Source organism: Podarcis raffonei, chromosome 9 (assembly GCF_027172205.1).
Source record: "Podarcis raffonei isolate rPodRaf1 chromosome 9, rPodRaf1.pri, whole genome shotgun sequence".
Classification (NCBI taxonomy): domain Eukaryota; kingdom Metazoa; phylum Chordata; class Lepidosauria; order Squamata; family Lacertidae; genus Podarcis; species Podarcis raffonei.
In genome coordinates, this window is record NC_070610.1 from 11247975 (window position 1) to 11272146 (window position 24172).

A 24172-nucleotide genomic window follows, 5' to 3' on the forward strand; every position below is an offset into this window, starting at 1 on the left:
GAAGCTGAACAGGACACAGTTGTGGGCAGCCTGAGAAAGTACCACTCACCTTGGGCCTGCCCATACAAAGTAAGTCTAGAGTTAGAGACTAGGGTGATGTCTGATGTTTCCAGGAAGTCTTCTCATTGTGAGAATTTTGTGGGTGAGCTAAGATCCTGGGTCAGAATCTGGAGGCTGAGAGGGAGGGTGTGTCAGAAGGAAAATTCATATACAGTGGTGCCTCGCAAGACGAAATTAATTCGTTCTGCGAGTTTTTTCGTCTTGCGAATTTTTCGTCTTGCGAAGCATGGTTTCGGAAAAGTTTTGGAAAAGCTTCAAAAATCACCAAAGTCTTCAAAAACCTCAAAAAAGGCTACCACACCGTGTGCTGTGAGTTGCTCCTCGAAGTCAAGTCGCAACTGTATTAACGGTGTTAAGAAAAAGGAAACAAACTTGCAAGACGTTTCCGTCTTGCAAAGCAAGCCCATAGGGAAATTTGTCTTGCGAAGCAACTCAAAAAACCAAAAACCCTTTCATCTAGCGAGTTTTTCGTCTTGCGAGGCATTCGTCTTGCGAGGTACCACTGTATGTGTATATGCCCATGTGTAACTTTGTATTAATGTAACATTTTTATATGGAACTGCGAATTTTTGTAATATTTTGTTTAAGTTGTCTGTTGGGGCTTCAGTTTCTGTATACCACTTCAAGATATTTTTAATAAGTTAAGCAGTATAAAAATTAAATAATAATATTTGCATGCATGGGAGAGTAAAAAATTGCTGTGCAAAGTAGCTACCATTTGTATTTCTATACCTTCAGATTCATTATTTTACGAGTCCATAGTGAATCTGACGGTTTAATATGCTTATATGGAATCCAAACTACAGTGGTACCTCGGGTTAAGAACTTAATTTGTTCTGGAGGTCAGTTCTTAACCAGAAACTGTTCTTAACCTGAGGTACCACTTTAGTTAATGGGGCCTCCCGCTGCCGCTGCGCGATTTCTGTTCTCATCCTGAAGCAAAGTTCTTAACCCGAGGTACTATTTCTGGGTTAGTGGAGTCTGTAACCTGAAGTGTCTGTAACCCAAGATACCACTGTACTCTTAATAGAATTGTTTCTAAGCTGCTGTGAAGAGTTAACTAAAATAAAAACCAAGCCACACATTAACTAATGTGAACCAAATTATTTCCCATAGCATGTTTGCCCACTCTTTCACCCTTTTAATGGATTTCCCCCATATCCAGAATTCCCTGCTTTCTCCATTCTTATTCCCTTCGCTGTGCTGCTAGAATGCTGTGCTCAGCTATCATCTCCTCCATCTTTCCCGCCCAATAAACACAATTTGGGATTGCTGACTTCCCCCCAGCAGGAATATGGTTAAAACGCTCCCTTGCACTCAACACTTTCTGTAATCAATTCACACTACAGCTGAGGTCAGAGAGGCAGAAGGCTAACTTAGCAGAAGCCATTGGGCCCACCTTCCGACTTCAAAGGGAGTGAAATGCATGCTAAGCACTCATTAGCACACCAAAGGTCTTGGCTATGGCCAGCTATGTTGTGGCTTCAGCTCCAGAATATGAAACAGCCTGATTCATCAGATGTATCATAAAATGTATGCACAGAATTAGGGACTCCCCCCCTGCCCACCCAGGTTTTATTGTTGCTTTGTGCCCAATTCTAGGCTATTTTTTCTATTTTCATGAGAGCATCCATCTTTATTTCCTGCTGAGCAGCAGGGCTAGGCCATATATCATTCAAAACAAGTTTGAAGTCCATATTGTTATATCGGTTTCATAATTTTTGACCTGGCAATATAGTATTCTTATTAAGATAATATAATAATAATAATTTATTATTTATAACCTGCCCATCTGGCTGGGCTTCCCCAGCCACTCTGGGTGGCTTCCAACCAAATATTAAAATACAGTAATACATCTGTCAGAGGCTCAGGAGCAGAAGAGCAGGGGAGAGAGCAAATAGAGAGCGGAGGAGAGGAATCAGAGGGGAGGGTAGGGGAATATGACAGTGACCCGAGAGATTCCATGAGCTTCTCCAGCGAATCAGAAGATTCCCAGGAGGGGGCGCCTATGGTAAGGGCGAGGGGAGTCCCAGGGGGGACGCTCCATAAACAAGGGACCAGAGGGGACTCCCAAGGGAGTAGCGGAGGATCAGGACCAGTTCCCCCACCAGAGCACAGTGGGGGGGAAGAGTCACATGAGTCAGGACCAGCTTCTCCTCCAGCGGGGAGAGAAGATGAGTCAGGGGTGACCACGCCCCCATCGGGAAGTGGGGAAATGGAGGGAAGGCCAGGTCCAGCTAGCCTCCCCGAAAGAGGGAGCAGTGACACAAGTGTAACAGTCAGAAGGAAGGTGGGAGGCTGCGCGCGCGCGCCAAGTTCAAATGTGGAGGAGCGCGGGACAGCAGAAAACCCGGATTGGGAGCCAGGTCCTAAAGCCCGAAGGAGGGGGGGAGAAGAGTCAGGGGACTCAGCGTCAGAGGAATCGAGGAGGGCTGAGACTCCGACTAGCAGGAGGACCCAGAGAAAGAAGGAACAGAGGAAGAGGTGGAGTAAGGCTAGAGTCTTAAGCTGGTGTCAGGGGGGAGGAGATTCAGAAGGAACTTCGACGGTCTAAGGTATAGACGTAGCGTTGCGGGCTGCGCGTCTGGAAATGAAACTGAACTTCAATAAAGACTTTTTTACTTGAGGAAGAAGCAGCGTTGGTCTTGTGTGAGCTGGGACCTTGGGCAGCGCTGACAACATCAAACATTAAAAGCTTCCCTAAACAAGGCTGCCTTCAGATGTCTTCTAAAAGTTTAGTAGTTGTTGGTTCTATATAGAATTTATATACCGCCCTATACCCGGAGGTCTCAGGGCGGTTCACATAAAAGGTCACAATATATAAAATCAAAACAATAACCCAGTAACACCCCACCACCACCACCAAAAAAGAGCCACATTTTAAAAGGGTACAGGATGTCAATCAGGTCAAACAAAGGCCTGGTTAAAAATGAAGGCTTTTGCCTGGCGCCTAAAGGTATATAATGAAGGCGCCAGGCGAACACCCCTGGGTAGAGCATTCCACAGATGGGGAGCCACAGGAGAGAAGGCCCCGTTCTCGTGTTGCCACCCTCTGGACCTCTCGAGAAGGAGGCACACGAAGGAGGACTTGGAAGATAATCTCAGGGTCCGGGTAGGTTCATATGGGAAAAGGAGGTCCTTAAGGTATTGCAGTCCTGAGCCATTTAAGGCGTTATAGGTCAAAACCAGCACTTTGAATTGGGCCCAGAAACTAAATGGTATATCGTGAAAGATGATGTGTGTGTGTGTACTAGGTAAAAATCACGATGCAGGAAAAAACATAAAGCCAGACAATGCCTGCACATAGCCCCATCCTTATTTCAGACATCGTGATGTATCAGTATATGTTTAGTGGGTGATATATCACGATATTGAAAACCAGATGTTGCCCAGTCCTACTTGAACAGATTGTATGTGGCTGGAGAGCAGGGAGAGAAATATGCCAGGCTCTTCCATTTCATGCCTGTTCTTTGGTCACTCACTGGGTTTCCACTGTTTGCACATTGGTGAGGAGAGGGGCCAATGGATTATAGCCATAATCCATTTTATTCTATAGAATGAAAAATACTGCAGAGGTCATGGAGTCTGCTATTACTGCTACTGCTATTATTAATTCAATTTCTTAGCCGCCCCTCACCACAAAGTCCTGATGCAGGTTTAAACAATGTTACAACACACTATTAAAAACAGTTTAAAATAAATTATAGTCACAAGAGTAAGGCAGGTCTTAATGTGTGTGTGTGTGTGTTGTGAAAGGCCAAGATAAAGAGGTGTATCTTCGCCATATGCAGGTTTTTTGAGGCGGTGTGTGGTGGTATGCCATGGTACGCTGTACCACCACCTCTTTTTGCGTCTTCCTCCACTGCTGCTGTTTCCCTGGAGGTGTTTTAGTGGGTCTACCTCTACCACAAAGTGGCGTGGCTACATCAGCCAATTTTTCCCCTCTCCTCCTTTCTGCAGCTAGCAAGACACCCCTGACCATTAGGTCCAGTCATGACAGACTCTGGGGTTGCGACGCTCATCTCGCTTTATTGGCCAAGGGAGCCGGTGTACAGCTTCCGGGTCATATGGACAGCATGACTAAGCCACTTTGGGCAAACCAGAGCAGCGCACGGAAATGCCGTTTACCTTCCCGCTGGAGCGGTACCTATTTATCTACTTGCACTTTGACGTGCTTTTGAACTGCTAGGTGGGCAGGAGCAGGGACCGAGCAACGGGAGCTCACCCTGTCATGGGGATTCGAACCACCGACCTTCTGATTGGCAAGTCCTAGGTTCTGTAGTTTAACCCACAGCGCCACCCACGTCCCTGCAAGACACTATAGCCACACCATTTTGTGGTAGAGGCAGACTGCTTTGCTCTACCACAAAGTGGCGGAGCAGATCGGCTTGCATGTCAAGAAAACAGTCACCCTAGCCACACCACTTTGTGGTAGACCCGCTTTGGTGGGTCACACCAAAATGCCTCTGGGGGGGGGGCAGGAAGCAGTGGTGGCAAATGAGGAGGCAGGCAAAGGAGGGAAGGGAGGGGGAGGGGTGTGTACCGCCACTGGGCATATGACAACTACATAACAATGATGGAAGATGCACCTCTGTGGGGAGGAATTCCACAATCTAGGGGCTGCCAAAAACAATGTCCCTCCCAGACTGCCCCCTGATTCCTGCTCCACAAATAATATTGATTGATCTTATCTGGCATGAGATATTAATCCTGCTACGTTGCCAGACAATTAAGCGGGATCACGAGTATTTTTTCAAGGTGGCTATAAAACATAGGCTTTAGTAGCAGGATGATGCTCTTGCCACTGTCAGAAATTCACACCACTTTCAGATTAACTACTGAGATATGTAACAAGCTTTAAAATAAAGTATTCTGGAGTCACTTTTGCACTGATTATGCACATTACTACTGACAAGAAAGCAAAACCCCTACTATACAAAGGGAAACATCAGAGAGAACACGGATTTTAGACATTTGTTGCATGGTTACAGCCTCTGCATCTTCTAATAAAATGAACCGGGGTTGCTTGGGAAAGAGTTTTAATCACTAGGAAATCAAATTGTTTTGGTTTCCCACAACACAGAGAAATTGCTGCTGCTGCTGCTGTTTTTATTTATGAATCACTTCCTTTGACACATCTCAAAGCAATCTGCAGCATATATAAAATGGTTACACATATCTAAACTATGAATAAATTAGAGTTGTGTATAATATTCACTGTAGGACTAAATTTAAACAAAAAGAAAATATTGCAAATTACGAATACAAACAGTAGACCCTAGTTATTTGCCAGTGGTTAAAAAGCTTTCTGCTGAATCCAGTAAGAAGTTCCCCTTAAACATAAAATGCCCCTATACACTGAAATTCTTCCAGCAGAAAATGTAAGTCAATACAAATGCATGCAATTGTATTATTTTCCACTGCAAAAACTCATATTGCAACCAGGACTTTGGCGTAGCTTGAAATATTGATCGACACAGAGTAATTCCTAAACCTATTTATCTGCTGTGCTGAAATGATAAAGTAGTGGAACACATACAAAGTGGTTTTTAGAAGTCGTTTGCTCAGGAAAGAAATGAATTTTATCATTAACATGGAATCAGGAAAGTACCTGATTCATTTATATAAGCCAATGTGGAGAAAGTTAGTTCCAGTTCTGAAGTTTTCAATTGGGTTTAAAAGGTTGCTGCCATTGATGAATGAATGCATATGTTAAAGGCAGCAAAATGCAGTACTTTAAAACTTCACTGATTATAAAGTGGATAATAATAATAATAATAATAATAATAATAATAATAATATACAAAGCACAAGCAAATAGCATCTACAGATTTTGCATCCCAAACAGCTAATGTACTTACACAGCCTCTTTTAGAACACCAGACACTCTCTACCTACAAACAGCACAAACCAGAGTGACCACTTTACCTTCTGTAAAATCAATCAGTCCGAGCAAATGCAGCAGCTTCAGAGACGCAAATAGAATCAAAACTATACCCACTGTTTGCAGTCCCTCGGACTCCCATTCCAAAGTCAACATTCTTCGAGCAAGCAAATCATTCCAGTCAGCTGCCAAGCCACTGTGCAATCTGAAGGGAAAGGGAGGATTTTGCCAGTACTTTGCTAACACACACATATGCACACACAAAAGTTGCCAGTGTGGTGGGGTGAACTGAGGAAACAAACTGACCACACAGGTGCAAGGAAGGGGTTAACTGAAGCCCCTTTCCTCGTGTGCATCTTGATTCTTCTTGATTTCAGTGCTCCCTCCCAGAGAGCTGAGTTGGACTTTCTTCACATGGCATTATATGCGGCGAGTGTTCCCACTTCAGAGCTGTTAGGAGGGCAATTCCGTTTCGGAACTCAAGACTTTGCTGTGTCAGTTCCGTAAAAGCAACCTTCCCGGGGAACTTGCAAGAGACAGCATGCAGCAGCAGGCACCATTTGATCAAGTGCTCGCAGGCTCGTGCCTCACAGTTCAGCGCCGGCTGGCAAGAACAGTGCTCCAGAGCTTCTCAAATGCGACGTGAAGCACAGCAACTCTCATCTTTTTTCATTAGGGGTTTATCAGAATACTTTGATTGCTGGGTTTGAGTGAGTGTTTAGCTGCAGGTGCATTGCTGATCCTGTCTCGCTCTCTTCTTATCACTGCCTCTTCAAGGGCCCTTAAGCACACTCTGCACAATGCACAGAGGCAAGCTTTTCCTTGCTTAGTCCCAGCATACCCTCAACAGGGAGCAATTGGCCTGTTTATCTCCTGGCACAGATCTTCCACCAGGGTGACCAAGGCATTTTCTCTCCCCCTAAAAAAAACCCATCTAGAAACCAGAACAGAAAGGATCTAAATAGCTGGGATCTCTCAAGGAAATTTGGAACTGCTTTTCACCACGTGCTCAAAAGAGCTAACTGTATTAGCAGGGAAATCCCAGGAAACCTCCGGAGACCCGTTGCCAAGTCCATGTAGAGCAAGCTGGACCAATGGTCTCACTCAGTAAAAGGCCACATCCTATGTTTGTAAGGCCAAGTCCTTGAAGGATCAGGGAAGAAAATAATTAGCTATACATTATATTGCAGCTTGGGACGTGGGTGGCGCTGTGGGTTAAACCACAGAGCCTAGTACTTGCCGATCAGAAGGTTGGCTGTTCAAATCTCCGTGACGGGGTGAGCTCCTATTGCTCGGTCCCTGCTCCTGCCAACCTAGCAGTCCGAAAGCACATCAAAGTGCAAGTAGATAAATAGGTACTGCTCTGGCGGGAAGGTAAACGGCATTTCCATGTGCTGCTCTGGTTCGCCAGAAACAGCTTGGTCATGCTGCCCACATGACCCAGAAAAACTGTCTTTAGACAAACACCGGCTCCCTTGGCCAGTAAAGCGAGATGAGCACCGCAACCCCAGAGTCATTTGCGACTGGACTTAACGGTCAGGGGCCCTTTACCTTTACTATATTGCAGCTTATTACATCCTTAATTCCTTCAGTGCTTCTTGTATGCACAGAAAGCAAGAAAACATTAAGCAGTTTTGGAGGATTGTTATACCGTATTTTTCGCTCTATAGGACGCACTTTTTCCCCTTCAAAAATGAAGGGGAAATGTGTGTGCGTCCTATGGAGCGAAGACGCCATAGCCCTGCGACCCTCTCCCGGCTGGAGAGGTAACGCGGGGCTATGGCAGGAGCCTCCATAGCCGAGCGTCACCTCTCCAGCCGGGAGAGCGCGCACGGAGCTAAAGCAGCCCCCCGCGACCCTCTCCCGGCTGGAGAGGTGACGCGCGCCTATGGCAGGAGCCTCTCTGCTACGCCTTTCCGCTGCTCCCTGACCTGCTCTTTGGGGCTGGTGGTGGGCTCCCCCCCCCGCCAGCCCCAAAGAGCAGGTCGAAAGGAACCTGAAGCCTGGAGAGCGAGAGGGGTTGGTGCGCACCGACCCCTCTCGCTCTCCAGGCTTCCAAGGTAGCCGCCTGAACGCACCTTAAACGGCACCTTGTTTTAGAGCGGGAAAACAAGAGGGGGAAAATTCTCCCACTCTCTGCGCAGCGCCTCCTGCCGCTTCACTGAAGGGGCACTGGGCAGAGAGCGGAAGAATTTTTTCCCCTTGTTCTCCCCCCTCTAAAACAAGGTGCGTCCTATGGTGCGAAAAATACGGTAATTGTCTTGATGAAAAGCTACCCATCAGGGACTGGGCAGAGGAGGAATGGTGGAGACCTCCTCCCCAGCCTGACCCTTCCAGAGAAGAAGAAGACAGTTCAGAATTGCAACAGGGGTTTGAGGGAGATCACAGCTCAGAGGAAGATAAGAGGAAAAGTTGGGAAATACAGTGGTACCTCAGGTTAAGTACTTAATTCACTCCAGAGGTCCGTTCTTAACCTGAAGCACCACTTTAGCTCCTGCTAAACCTGAGTGGGGCCTCCTGCTGCCACTGCGCCGCCGGAGCATGATTTCTGTTCTCATCCTGAAGCAAAGTTCTTAACCCAAGGTACTATTTCTGGGTTAGCAGAGTCTGTAACCTGAAGTGTATGTAACCTGAAACGTATGTAAACCGAGGTACCACTGTAATGGGATAGGAGAAGGAGGCAGAGCTGGAGCAGCTGGCTGAAACGTTATCACTAGCAAGCATTCCAGACCCACCATCTCCCAGAACCCGGCGAGCCTTAAAAATAGGAGGCAAAGGGCCCTCAGCGCCAACCATAGAAGGGATGACAAATGAGGAAGTGGGAGAGAAGGGGAGGGGAGAGGGGAGATTTACTCGGAGCAACGACATTCTTCCAAGAGGCCACATTCTCAAGCCTCTCTTCTCTGTGAATATTGGATAAAAGCAGATGGCAAGGATTTTCCCTTGTCTTGTCCATTCCTGGAGACCTGTTGTGGGGGTTGGTTCCTCTGCTGCCTGACACTACCACAAAGTCCTGCAATGGAAGAGTTGTCTATGTGACCCTAGTATTCCAGTTTTACAACATGCTTTTGGGACACTTTGGAAAACCTGCCACTTTTCAGTTTTAGTATATGCTATACAAGACAGGGACGCGGGTGGTGCTGTGGGTAAAAGCCTCAGCGCCTAGGGCTTGCCGATCGAAAGGTCGGCGGTTCGAATCCCCGCGGCGGGGTGCGCTCCCGTTGCTCGGTCCCAGCGCCTGCCAACCTAGCAGTTCGAAAGCACCCCCAGGTGCAAGTAGATAAATAGGGACCGCTTATTGGCGGGAAGGTAAACGGTGTTTCCATGTGCTGCGCTGGCTCACTAGATGCAGCTTGTCACGCTGGCCACGTGACCCGGAAGTGTCTCCGGACAGCGCTGGCTCCCGGCCTCTAGAGTGAGATGAGCGCACAACCCTAGGGTCTGTCAAGACTGGCCCGTACGGGCAGGGGTACCTTTACCTTTTATATGCTATACAAAGGTCCGTATAGTTAAAGCTATGGTTTTCCCAGTAGTGATGTATGGAAGTGAGAGCTGGACCATAAAGAAGGCTGATCGCTGAAGAATTGATGCTTTTAAATTATGGTGCTGGAGAAGACTCTTGAGACTCCCATGGACTGCAAGAAGATCAAACCTCTCCATTCTGAAGGAAATCAGCCCTGAGTGCTCACTGGAAGGACAGATCGTGAAGCTGAGGCTCCAATACGTTGGCCACCTCATGAGAAGAGAAGACTCCCTGGAAAAGACCCTGATACTGAGAAAGATTGAGGGCACAAGGAGAAGGGGAAGACAGAGGATGAGATGGTTGGACATTGTTCTCGAAGCTACTAGCATGAGTTTGACCAAACTGCGGGAGGCAGTGGAAGACAGGAGTGCCTGGTGTGCTCTGGTCCATGGGGTCACAAAGAGTCGGACATGACTAAACAACAAAAGGGCAGCAGCAGATGGCATGACCAGGCTGTGCCACTCACCTAACCTCCATCTGGCAGAGTTGCTGCAGCATGCCAGGATGGAGAAAGGTGTAGCAACAGTAAGGTTTGCATGGTGCCCAGAAGCCAGAAGAGGGAGGGCCTGCTTAACCCCATTCCCTAGCCATCAATTATCTGGTCTAAAACATCCCTCCAGCCAGTTTTCTCCTGCAAAATTCCAAACAAATGTATGCCTACCCATGTGGAGAAAGTAATGAGCAAACTGGAATGAACTGTATGAATGACCTCACAACTTGCTACCATCCTGAAATGGAGAAAGGCATTAATACATTATGGGATCAATGAGATCTCATATTCATTTGCAACTTTCTCTGCATGGAGAAGGATGAGGGATGAGGGGCATGCGTCTGAGACTCTTACTGGGTTTTGAGTCGTCCCCGAAAAGTGATGATGGGCGTAGACAGAGGTGGGGGGCAGGCCCAGGGGGGAGTCCAAAAATCACACCAGAAATCTGTCACCAGCTATCTGCATAAGGTTGCGAGTTCAGACAAGAACAAGGAGCTGACCAGTAGGAGAAATGGCAAGGCAGTAGGAAGGTAGATCGCTGGAGGCTATAGAGTATTTGATGCATATATGTCTGGCGATACAGCTCCCTGTCAATGGTGCAAGGGACCCTAGGTACACCTCTGGGCACAGAAATCTCCCCTCTCTAATCCAGCAAAAATCCCACTGAAACAAAGTCCCATTGAAACAAGTAAGTGACTTGGTCATGCTGAAGCCAATCACAGCTTATTGCACTGCTTTTGAGACTTGGTGATGACTAACTCTAGATGGGCTTGAATAGGGGGTCAGCAACCTTTTTCAGCCATGGGCCAGTCCACCGTCCCTCAGACCATGTGGTGGGCTGGATTATATTTTTTTGGGGGGGGAATGAACGAATTCCTATGCCCCACAAATAACCCAGAGATGCATCTTAAACAAAAGCACACATTCTACTCATGTAGAAACACCAGGGAGGCCCCATAAATAACCCAGAGATGCATTTTAAATAAAAGGACACATTCTACTCATATAAAAACACACTGATTTCCAGACCATCCGCAGGCCGGATTGAGAAGGTGATTGAGCTGCATTCGGCCCCCGGGCCTTAGGGTGCCTACCCTTGGGCTTGAACCTTTATCTATCACTTTGTTGCCACTTTGCCAACCTCTGGGCTCCTCATTCCTACTGTATCTGTTAATAGGCACAGAACCAGGAAGGGAACATGTTGCCAAGGTGGAAGATTTGCATAATGGTGATTTGCATAATGGTGCTATAAAAGGCTTCCTAAGTGACAGGATGACATGGTCAAGCCTTAATTGACTGGCAGAGAAGGGCAGTTTATCAGAAAGTAGTTACTTCACCTCAATCCCTCCTCCCCAAAATGTGAAACAGCTGATGAATCACAGCATTTAGAAACTTTTTAGCTGCCCTATGCTTTCCTCTGTCAGGTTGGCAGAAATGAACCAAAGTTTTGAAATGAACATGCAAAAATAAAATAAAAAACTGAGTGAAAGGCAAACATATAGTCTTGGATCTTCATTTACAGATAAATATAGTAAGAGGCTAGACAGCATCTTAAAAAGCGGGGGGGGGGGGGGAGCAGAGACATACCCTTGCCAACAAAGGTCCATATAGTTAAAGCTATGGTTTTCCCAGTCGCGATGTATGGAAGTGAGAGCTGGACCATAAAGAAGGCTGATCTCCGAAGAATTGATGCTTTTGAATTATGGTGCTGGAGAAGACTCTTGAGAGTCCCATGGACTGCAAGAAGATCAAACCTCTCCATTTTGAAGGAAATCAGCCCTGAGTGCTCACTGGAAGGACAGATGCTGAAGCTGAGGCTCCAATACTTTGGCCACCTCATGAGAAGAGAAGACTCCCTGGAAAAGACCCTGATGTTGGGAAAGATGGAGGGCAGAAGGAGAAGGGGACGACAGAGGAGATGGTTGGACAGTGTTCTTGAAGCTACCAGCATGAGTTTGACCAAACTGCGGGAGGCAGCGGAAGACAGGAGTGCCTGGCGTGCTCTGGTCATGGGGTCACGAAGAGTCGGACACGACTAAACAACTAAACAACAACAATGATAAGAGGAAGAATTCTATGCCTCTGAAGTCTGTTTGGTTGAAGGGTATGTTGCCTGAACACAAATAGGCCAGTTTTACCACTGTGGAGGTGAGTGTGTGACTCACTGAGACTGCTGACCAGAAAAAGCTGGGAGAGACAGAAGGCTGGAGTCTGCAGCTGAAGAAGAAAGATCCTAGGAATCTCTCGTATTATAGTCTGCTCCCCAAGAGCTGAATCACTGGCTTGAGGTGAAGATTGGAAGAGAAGCATCAAAGTGTTACGGAAATGACCGGGGGGGGGGGGCGACAACACATCTTTAAAGTTGTTAAATGTTACAAATATTATGCCTGAATGTATCCTTTCGACTTGACAGCTCAGGGAAGATACCTACCTTTATAAACCTTATTAAATCAACCCCTTTGACAATCTCCTCCATTGCAATGCCATTTTGCCCTTGGGAAAAGGACTCTTTTTCCTGCCACCTCCTACCATAATCCCTCAAGCATGAGGATATGTACACACACCACACCCAGGGAAGTGCCCAGGGGTGACAAATGCTGAGCTGTTAGTTTCCAAAAGCCCATCACCGGACTTGCTCCAAGTTATGAATGTGCAAAGGGAGCTCTATTGTCTTCTGATGGTGGGTACTTGAGAGGTCCCTGGACATGTTTTGCCTATGCTAATCTTGTACCAAGGACTTTTCTGGACATGTTTGCCAAGGTTGAACTAGTGTAGCCCCTGTCTACCCCTCCCCTTTGTGACATGTCAGTGATGTAAAGATGATGTATCAATGATGTTGTACGAACTGTATTCTGGGATATTGTGGGAAGTTTTAAAAGTCAATGTTGCCCCATGCTCTGGGTTCCTTAATCCTGTGGGGAACTTTTGTGCAACAATAAAGATCATGGTCTACCGACCGCTGTTTTGCTCCAAATTAAAAGGTAAAGGGACCCCTGACCATTAGGTCCAGTCGCGAACGACTCTGGGGTTGTGGTGCTCATCTAGTTTTAGTGGCTGAGGGAGCCGGCGTACAGCTTCCAGGTCATGTGGCCAGCATGACTAAGCTGCTTCTGGCGAACCAGAGCAGCACACGGAAATGCCGTTTACCTTCCCGCCAGAGTGGTACCTATTTATCTACTTGCACTTTGACGTGCTTTCGAACTGCTAGGTTGGCAAGAGCTGGGAACGAGCAATGGGAGCTCATCCCATCGTGGGTATTCGAACCGCTGATCTTCTGATTGACAAGCCCTAGGCTCTGTGGTTTAACCCACAGCGCCACCCGCGTCCTTGCTCCAAATTACTTGGCTGGAATTTCCTTCTGTTCCTGACCGCATGGACCCGCGGGGGACTTGTACCCCAATGAGATGGGCTGTTGGTCTCTCACCCCAAGATTTTTCTTTATCAAAGTGTTGTGAGCAGTGAGGAGATTCTGGAGGTGACCAGAGAGACAACTGCCTGCATGCCTGGCTCATAGGACAATATTCATGGCACCATCTTGGATGGTGCAGGGTTGATAGGATCCGTCAGAGGTGGACCTCAGAACTGGAGGTGGGTAGAATTCAGGCAGTGGTGGGGAAGAGGGTTCCTCTTCACCATCCCTAGATGGAGTTGGTTGAGTCAGTCCTTGCCTTGCCTCCAGAGAATGAGCTCTCAATGGTATTGAATCATAGAATCACAGAACTGGAGAGTTGGCAGGGACTCAGGGGGTCATCTAGTCCAACCCCCTGCAATGCAGGAATCTCAACTAAAGCATCCGTGACAAAGGACCACCCAACTTCTGCTTAAAAACCACCAAGGAAGGAGAGCCCACCACCTTCCAAGAGAGTTTGTTCTACTGTTGAACAGCTCTTACCATTGCAAAGTTCTTGGTGTTTAGTCAGAATCTCCTTTCTTGTAACTTGAATCCATCAGTTCGGGTCCTACCTTCCAGAACAGCAGAAAAGAAGCCTACTCCATCTTTCATGTGACAGCCCTTTAGCTATTTGAAGATGGCTGTCACATCTCCTCTCATTCTCCTCTTTAGCAAGCTAAACATACCCAACCCCCTCAGCTGTTCCTCACAAGGCTTGGTTTCCAGACCCTTGATAATCTTGGTTGCACTCCTCTAGTTTGTCAATATCCCTTTTAAATTGTGGTGCCCAGAACTAGACACAGGACTCCAGGTGAGGCAGAATAGAGTGGTACTATTACTTCCCTTGATCAGGACACTATACTTCTGTTGATGAAGCCTAGAAAAGCATTAGCTGCCCCCCCCCCAGGGGAAACACGGAAGACCATTGTAATTTCAAGGAGTTAGACGACATGTCTCTTTCCCTTTACATCCCCGGTTTATAGTGTGCCGATTCATGCTGGTACGATTTGTTTTCCACACACCTGTGTCAGGAGTTGCTTGGGTCTCCTGTGTTTTAAGTGCTGATTGAATAGTGGAGAGGATACCCAGCTGCAGTGAATTGGGTTGGAGACTCTCAGCTGCTCTGTATTCCTGTTGAGTCACACCCCGTGTCCTGGGCTGATCATGAGTGATGCCTGCTAACCAGGTGCAGTCAATCAAGTTAATCAAAGTTGGCTATAAAAGCTGTAGGTTGAAGGGGCTCATAGAGCTTCTTCACAGGTCGAGGTACCAGGTGCTGTGAGACTGTCGGCCGGGGTCTCTCTCGCTGCTCTACCTGGCGCTCCAGATAGCTGAAGGGGAGATGATGTGTGACTTCTGTCTGGTATGCTGTAATTTGTGTTTTGTATGCCTGCTGCTATCTGGTAAAGGTAAAGGTAAAGGGACCCCTGACCATTAGGTCCAGTCGTGGCCAACTCTGGGGTTGTGGTGCTCATCTTGCTTTATTGGCCGAGGGAGCCGGCGTACAGCTTCTGGGTCATGTGGCCAGTATGACTAAGCCACTTCTGGCGAACCAGAGCAGCGCACGGAAACGCCGTTTACTTTCCCGCCGGAGCGGTACCTATTTATCTACTTGAACTTTGATGTGCTTTCGAATTGCTAGGTGGGCAGGAGCAGGGACCGAGCAACAGGAGCTCACCCTGTCGCAGGGATTTGAACCGCCGACCTTCTGATCGGCAAGTCCTAGGCTCTGTGGTTTAACCCACAGTGCCACCCGCGTCCCTCTGCTGCTATTAACATTACGCAAATAAAGCATTACTTATTCTTCATCCACTGGTGTGCTTATTGGCTCCAGATCTGGAAAGAACTCTGTCCTTGGTGCATCACACTGTTGACTCTTATTAAGCTTGTGGTCTACTAAGCTTGTGGCATGTTGAGACCTTTTAGGTTTCCTCAAGGCCACAACAACATCAGGCAGAAGTTCTCAGTGCCTGGTCGTGGAGAGAACTGACTGGCTGGGGAAGGCAGACTAAAGGTAATTGGCAGATAGGTTCAAAAGGTTAGAAAATGAGCTTCACATATCAATCTTATAAAGGTGTCTTTATCTGAAAGCAGCTGTCATTTAAAATAGCAACCACCTTTTAACACATTTTAGACATCACTTAAAATGCAGATGATGGAATAAGATGCAGAAATGTAGTGTACATGACCTTTGGCACTGATCCACAATTCTTAAGATTTTAAAAGTCACCTGAGTGCCTTCTGTAAGTGTCTGAATGTCATCCCCATTTCCATAATTTACTAGTAAATGATGTTTTGCCTCCTATACGTGTAAACACGAAAAAACCAAACCTCATTTCATAAATTGTTCTGACATTTCCAGCAGAGCCTCTTAAAATCTTAACTAGCGATAAATGAAAACATAGATCATTTCTTACACAAACAATTACACACACAAAGGATACAGTCCCTTGGTGGGTTTTGTTTGTTTGTTGGGTTTTTTTGCAAATATAACAGAAAAAGGAAGGAAGGAAGGATGGACATTCCAACTGGTAAATTTAAAAGATCATGAAATGTATAGGCCAGACTCACAACCATAGTTTTGAGGCTTAAACTGAATCAGGTTTCAGCAGAGCTTAGTCTCCAAACCTGGTTCCAAGACCATGGTGAATGTCTCAGCAAGTCATACACTCGCCCCTGCTGGTGTTGCTATGGTAACCCAGTGCACCTGACACCCTTATCTTAGAGTATCCAGCAGCATGAGGGATGTGCTGACTCAAGAAATGGGCCCAAGCACTGTGTAATTCAACCCAGTTCACATTACACCAAGAGGGCCAGGCATACATGCTTCTATCCTTGTTCAGTTGCTCACTAGGAACGCCCACCCCTGCATTAAGGTCTAGGACTGGCAATGTTTCCTCAGCTCAGTCGGCATTGCTCATGGTCAGGAATGATGGAGGAGCATACTTGGCTATCCAAGACCACAGTGTTGGGTGAAGGTGAAGAAGAAGAAGAAGAAGAAGAAGAAGAAGAAGAAGAAGAAGAAGAAGAAGAAGGATCTTCAGAGGCCCTTTCAAACTCTGGATTTGGCAACAATGATTGTTGTTGTTTAGTCGTGTCCAACTCTTCGTGACCCCATGGACCAGAGCACGCCAGGCACTCCTGTCTTCCACTGCCTCCCGCAGTTTGGTCAGACTCATGCTGGTAGCTTTGAGAACACTGTCCAACCATTTCGTCCTCTGTTGTCCCCTTCTCCTTGTGCCCTCCATCTTTCCCAACATCAGGGTCTTTTCCAGGGAGTCTTCTCTTCTCATGAGGTGGCCAAAGTATTGGAGCCTCAGCTTCACAATCTGTCCTTCCAGTGAGCACTCAGGGCTGATTTCCTTCAGAATGGATTGGTTTGATCTTCTTGCAGTCCATGGGACTCTCAAGAGTCTCCTCCAGCACCATAATTCAAAAGCATCAATTCTTCGGCGACCAGCCTTCTTTATGGTCCAGCTCTCACTTCCATAAATCACTACTGGGAAAACCATAGCTTTAACTATACGGACCTTTGTTGGCAAGGTGATGTCTCTACTGTTTAAGATGCTGTCTAGGTTTGTCATTGCTTTTCTCCCAAGAAGCAGGCCTGACAGCAGCCATGAAATTAAAAGACGCCTGCTTAAAAGACAATGATGGTTACTTTCTCTGATATCTTCATGCTCCATTGCCAAGCCCCCTTCTCTCGATCTAGATTTAGACTCTTTTTACCATTAGCTCTGTGGTACAGGTTTGGTGAGTCCACTAAGAAAAAAGGTGTAGGTCTAGGACAGAATATACCAGAACAAATTACTCCAGAAAATACCAGAAAAATGCAGGTTTGATATAGCTGGATGACAAACATACAGCCTGAGGCTCTCCCTAGTTATATTTGAATGCAGTCAGGACAAGACCAAAAAAAAAAATTCCTGATGACTGATCAGAAGCACAAAAGGAGGACTGGTACAAATTTCAGAATCTCCTGGGGAAAACCAGGAGTAATGATTACAATGGGAAGAGTATGTAACAGACACAAAAGCTTTCGCATTTCAGCTACTTTGCAAAGGCAGTAAGGAAAAAGGTGGACAGATTAGCCTCCTATTGAGTCAATCAGAATAGACATTAGGCTGAACCAGCTGTGAGACCACAGGTACTTCACGCCTATTAGTTTGAAATCTACAGAACATGTATCTTTTTTAAAAATTCCAAATATTGAAAAGACTGATTTAGCAACCAATTTGGCATTGTTACTGAAGAAATCTACCAAAATTTCCAGTTCCCCCAAATTTTCTGATGGCCAAAATATATTTTTTCACTGTAAACTTGGATAAAACAGGTTTATTTATTTGAGCTACCTGCAGTCCTGGAATGTAAAAGCAGATTGCGGTTTCAGTAAGGAGAGGTAGGGATGAAGAGCCCTTTCATACACAAGATTTGTGATCCAGTGAGCATGTGTTGGAATCTACAGTCAATGTTGGCTCTCCACTGAGTGTACCTGTATGACAAACAAGCTTCTAAACATGTTTGTCATACAGGTACATGTTAAATTTTTGAGTATAGACATGTAAAATATCAGTTGCGTACATCCCAGCCACATGTGTTATTATTGACAGCCCAAGCTGGGTTCTATGCATGTAAAAAAGTGCTTCCAACCAGTTATATGGGGTCCAGTTGAACACTGCAATGTGGATAAGGAAGCATATCAGTTCTGTATACAAAAGCTACTTCCAAATGCATATCTTCCGTGCCAAATGAGGAGAAATGTTGTTGACTTGTGGAAGTCATCTGGTACTTCACCACAAGTCAACTAGTGTGATGTATCTGCTGAGTACAGTATGTGGAACCTCAGCAGAGTCTTGTTTTCATTAAAATAGCTACTTCCAGAGTCCTCGATTAAGGGGAAAACTCCTCTCCCACACAGTTCAAAGCAACAAAATGTTCCTTGTCTCCAAACACAAGACAAAGCTAAAAACCACTATCTACTATATACCGTTCTTCTGGTGTCTGAAGTAATGATACATATGTACAGTGTAAAACACATAGCTTCTTCCCCTGATGCTCACAGATTCAGAGTCAGACCCTGACAGCAAACAGGGCAGGACATGACCACCATGGACATAATGAAAGCAATGCCCTAAAGACCCATCTCTACATTCCTGAACCAATGGAAGGGTGAATAACTCAGGAAGTCATACACTTGTCCCTGTTAGTGTTGCTATGGTAAAGACTCATCCCTGGAAGAGAGGGGAGTGGTTGTGGGCGAGAGCCCGAGCCCCCTGCCTCCACCTCTCCTGGCTGGCGCCCACGCCCCTCGGCAGGCACCCAACCAGGTGCCTCCGAGGGGGCATGCTCAGCAGCCTTTTGCTGCAGCCCCAGCCTCTCCCCGGCCTCATTCTTCGCCGTCGTCTCGTCGCGAGTCATCGCAGGGCAAGTCATCGCAGAGAAGAGCTCAGCCATGAGGTTTGGAGTCGGGGGGTGTTTGTATGTGTGGAGGCTGTCTGGTTCCTGGCTTGCCTTTTTAAATTTAGGAGGCTTGCGTGCGCTCATTGCTTTACTGCTTTTAAAAAACCTAGGCACCCAAGTTTGCCTTGCTGTCTTGCTGTGTCCTCTTTTCTGTGTAAAAACCTACATTTTATTTCCCCCCACTCCTGGTGCTGGATTTGTTTGGGCGGTTTAAGTGTGAATTACCTTTCTTAAGCTGCAGCTTGTTCCTTTGCCCAGCACATGCTCTCTCCACCACCAGCGAGGTCTGAGTGTGAGTGCCATCTTTCTATCTCCCTTGTCTCCTCACTTTCCTTCCCTGGCCTCTGCCTTGGTGGCTGTGCGTTTTATTTTAATTTTGGCCAGGGTGCCTGTATGTTTTTCCCCTCTATTGCCCTTGCCCGTCCGATTGCTTGGCTGGTCTGGGTGACTGAGTGGGTTTGCCTTACATTTTAATTTGTTGGCCAGGGTGCTTGTACGTTTCCCCCCTCCCTTGCCCTTGCCTGTTCCTTTCTAATTTTAAGTTGTGTGTGTGTGTGCTGGCAGCGTGTGTTTGTGCCTGCCGTTTGTTGATTTATTACTCTTTTAGTGTGGGTTTGATTTACCCTGCCATCCCTTCCATTGGTACCACTTAAACCTCACCCCTCTTACTTTATCTAAGCCACACACCCCTCTTCGCTTGGCATTTGGGGGAAGAAATAAGGCAGGGCTTGGGGCGGACAATTCAGGGTTTCTGATCAGGGAACCATTCCTCAGCATTGTACATTTATACGTTTAGAACCTTTGAAGGTGTACCTCTGCCTGGTTCTTGTCATTGGCTTCACTTGCCAGTACAGGGTCCCTAAAGAAAACCGCTTTTAAACAAACAAACAAACGAAAGGTTGTGGCTTATAGACCCTTACTGAAAAGTCCAGGCTAACCCACGGTTTATATTTCCACTTCATTTTGGCTCACTGTAAAGGTAACCCGGTGCACCTGACACTCTTATCTCAGTGTGTGGGGTGTGATAAGTCAAGAAATGAGCCCAAGCACTGTGTTCACATTACACTAAAATGAAAGCCCATGGTGAAGTCCTAAACTTTGGTACAGAATTACGCATGCACTCTTATGCACAGAGTTCCTGCATATACTGTCATCAGAAAGCGGTCAGGCAGAGGCGGAGCAAGGTGGATGTGGTGGGTGTGGTCTGCCTCGGGTGTCACCTCTGAGGGGGGTGAGAAAATGCTGTGTGGTTTTTGTGCACGCTGGCTTCCTGCTGCCAAAATGGTCCGTCCTTCGGCCGGCTCTCCCTTAGCTCAACAACTCTGGCTGCACAAAGAAAGCTCAACAACTTTGTCTCCACAAAAAAATAAATAAATAATGAAATAAAGTCAAACCATTTTTGCAGGCAAAAAAAAAATATTTACATGTGGGTGTGGGTGTGACAATAAATTTTCCACCCCGGGTACCACCTGACCTTGCTACGCCACTGCTGTCAGGGAGTCCTCTTTTCTGCTGGGCTGTCTTCTTTTTTACCCACTTTCTCTTTGTGTGAATGAAGGTGTGTTGCGGTTTCTAAATATGTTCCATAGATCTGATGGAGGGGCTGCAGGGGAAATAGCTTCTCTCTCCAGTTCCACTGACAGAAGTTTTACCATCAGCCAAATGGCACCAATGGAAATCACGTCACGGGCCCAACCAGTTTAAAAGCCAATCAGCAAGTATTTACTGGAGTAAATATTTGAATTATCTGAAAAGCAATTGTAATAAACAGATTATGCTAGTAGGACTGCAAGAAGTTTTGTAAGGAGGATAATGCGAAATATTGCAAGGAAGATTATGAAGAGACTATTAGTTAAGGATAATTAAAAGTAATAGAGAAATTAAGAAATGCAGATTAAGTGATAAAGAATGGAAAATCTTCAGAGGTAGTTGACGGAAGTCTAAAATATTGTATAAGACAAAAATGTATGTTAAATGACTGTTGGAAATGATATGTTAAAAAATTAATAAAAATGTATTAAAAATAAATAAATAAAAGCCATTCAGCAAGAAATCTCTGATTATTCAAAGCTCCTAATTTTCACCAGGTTATATTTGGAGTAGACAACATCTATGAACTATAAAGAATATGTGGGTATTTTCAATAAACAACAAGAATCATTTAAGAAAAAATGGAATGGCACAAAAATCACCTAAAATTTTTGTTTCCCCCCATTTTAGGAACAATTTCTCAAGTGTGATGGGTCACAGGCTTCAAGTAAAACCAATCTTGAAAAGTGCTGGATGAGCTGTTTCCTGCTGGAAGATGCAATGCTCACTGTGATGCAGCATCCGTTTGGTACTAAACTTTTTGGAAACAGTATATCAGCAGACTTTTTCTTTTAAGTGATATCAGAAAAGTTAAAGGCCACGGCAAAAAGCAATAAAGGTGCTAAACAAAATGCACTTTAAGCCCCCGATCTATTAAACAAAGTTAATGAACTGCTGGAGGATGAACTCGGCATTTTTCTCTCTTTCAGTTTGCCCCAGTTACAGTTATTATTAAACTTTTTTGTGTTTCCCCCCAGTTTTTTCTTAGGAATTGTTTTTTTCCTTCAGCTAGAGATTGAAGAAAATAACAGTTTCCCAACTGAATGTGTACCCCAGGTATTCAGAGATATGTTTGAACATTAAGGAGCTTTAGAATTTTTATATAAAATTATCTGAATCCCATACTACTACTAATAATAGTAATTTATTAAATTTTTCACAACAGAAAAATACAATACAAAATAGGAATAAAATAGGAACAAAACAAAACCAATAACCTAAAAATAAATACTTCCTCGCTTCCAAAGATGGCAACATAGCCCAACCATGATAGGCAAACATGGTTCTTATAATCTAAATTAAGCTGGAATCCTTTTTGATTTCTTGGCTCCAGCAAAGCTATAAACCTACAGGGTTGCCTAAGGTGATGGACTACATTGCTCAATTATGCTTGCCAGATTGTAGGCAATGATTCAGAAAACCACTCTCAGCTCATTCCATCTCTCCCCTCTCCAGTCATTGGTTATAGCTGGAAATTTGCCAACTCACTTCTTCAACATATGGCAATTTGTGAACTTCAGATTTACAGATCCATTCCTGCCACCAGCAGATTTTCTTGCATATCGTAATGTGTGAATACCTGCAAGTTGGCTCAAAACCCCAAGGCAATCTTATCTGGCAAATTTTAATCAAGCTATGCTAACAAATAAAAGTAAAATAAAACATCCTTCCAAGTTAAATGAAATATAGTCATGCCTTGGTTTTTGAACAGCCTAGTTCTTGAACGTTTTGGCTCCCGAATGATCGAAACTCGGAAGTTACTTTTCAGGTTTCCGAATGTTCTTTTGGAAGCCAAACGTCAGATGGGGCTTCCATGGCTTCCGATTGGCTGCAGGAGTTTCCTGCAGCCAATCAGAAACCGTGCTTTGGTTTTCGAACGCTTTGGAAGTCGAACGGACATCCGGAACAGATTCCGTTCGACTTTCAAGGTACGACTGTAAAGCTATTCCACACTTTACCTATTTCTTTTGGATTCTATATGTACCAAGCATGTAATAGGTAGATGTGTATATTTGACAAAATCTTGATGTGCATATACAGTGGTACCTCGGGTTAAGTACTTAATTCGTTCCGGAGGTCCGTTCTTAACCTGAAACTGTTCTTAACCTGAAGCACCGCTTTAGCTAATGGGGCCTCCCACTGCCGGAGCACGATTTCTGTTCTCATCCTGAAGCAAAGTTCTTAACCTGAAGCACTATTTCTGGGTTAGCGGAGTCTGTAACCTGAAGCGTATGTAACCTGAAGCGTATGTAACCCGAGGTACCACTGTATTCAATATATGAGAGGTCCTTATTACGTGATATTGCTAGTATGGCAGCAGACCTTAGGAAAACTACATTTCCCAAGGGCTGTTCATGGGCTTGCATCCTGGTATACTGCTTTGCAGCATGCATGGCACAAGACACGTGCACTGGAGTGAGCAGACAGAGGCATCCAACCAGAGCCAGTGTGGTGTAGTGGTTAAGAGCAGTGGACTCGTAATCTGGTGAACTGGGTTCGCTTCCCTGCTCCTCCACATGCAGCTGCTGGGTGACCTTGGGCTAGTCACACTTCTCTGAAATCTCTCAGCCCCACTCACCTCACAGAGTGTTTGTTGTGGGGGAGGAAGGGAAAGGAGAATGTTAGCCGCTTTGAGACTCCTTCGGGTAGTGATAAAGTGGGTGTCAAATCCAAACTCTTCTTCTTTCCATTTCCTTTAGGATGATCACTTCCTGTTAAGGTTGGACAGAGGTGATGTAGGGGAACAGCAGGGGAGAGGAGGCAGAAGGGGACTGGGTAGGTGGGTGGAAACCCATAGGGATGAAGATGAGTAAGCCTTCGGTTTGCTTTGAAAATAAGATTAGCAATCTCCTGCATTTTTGGCTTATTTTTGAAGCGGTCTGGCGCAAGCCACTGGAGGGAATACCACTCCTCCCTAGAAATCAGTGGGTTAATTTAGCCAGGTACAAGCAAATGATATCCGTTCCCAGATGAGCAAGAGCCACTTTGCAAAACTTAAAGTTGCTCAGAGGCCAGATTATGTAAAAGGTAAAAAGGTAAATGACCCCTGGACGGTTAAGTCCAGTCAAAGGTGACTATGAGATTTGTGGGGCTCATCTCGCTTTTAGGCCGAGGGAGCCGGTGTTTGTCCACAGACAGCTTTCCGGGTCATGTGGCCAGCATGACTAAACCGCTTCTGGCGCAAGGGAACACCGTGAGAAAAACCAGAGTGCACAGAAATGTCATTTACCTTCCTTCTACGGCGATACCTAGTTATCTACTCACAGTGGAATGCTTTCGAACTGCTAGGCTGGCAGGAGCTGGGACAGAGGAACGGGAGCTCACCCCGTCGTGGGGATTCAAACCGCCAACCTTCTGATCAGCAAGCCCAAGAGGCTCAGTGGTTTAGACCACAGCGCCACCTGCGTTTATATAGCTCCACATGACAATTGGTTCCATACACTGCATCTCACCCAATGGGAAGGTGATTTTCTCCAAGCCGGGGGGGGGGAGGGGTGTGGTTTTCAGTGAGGTGCTCTCCTCCACCCCCCCCACCTCCCACTAATGCAACCAGGCAAGCCCACTCCTACTTGGGAAGGACTACAGCCCTTCAGAAAATGGCAGGATAGTAAAGTGAATCACCAATGTCCAGTAACAGATCACCTTCTCTGGAGTAAAGGACAAAAAACACACAAGCATTGACATGTAATGAGACAGCCTCGCTTCTGCATCCTGTAACATAATGACAAATCTATAACTTTCCCTTCACCCTTGACCCTAATAGGAGTAAGTCAG

General features: G+C 45.9%; 1 protein-coding gene across 8 annotated transcripts in view; it reads right to left on the reverse strand.

The window, feature by feature from the left end:
* KCNIP4 (potassium voltage-gated channel interacting protein 4) overlaps window positions 1-24172 on the reverse strand; it is a 268060-nt gene that overhangs the window by 89348 nt on the left and 154540 nt on the right. The window contains exon 1 of one of the 8 annotated variants that reach the window (XM_053403587.1): window positions 6251-6454. The exons of 5 other annotated variants lie outside the window; for them this stretch is intronic. Coding sequence is in view for 2 of the 3 variants with exons in the window: in XM_053403583.1 (XP_053259558.1) it covers window positions 5989-6196 (208 nt within the window). In the remaining variant the exon portion in view is untranslated. Of the gene's footprint in view, window positions 1-5988; window positions 6228-6250; window positions 6455-24172 lie in introns of those variants that run through there. 2 more of the 8 variants (XM_053403583.1, XM_053403581.1) reach the window with 2 other exon arrangements.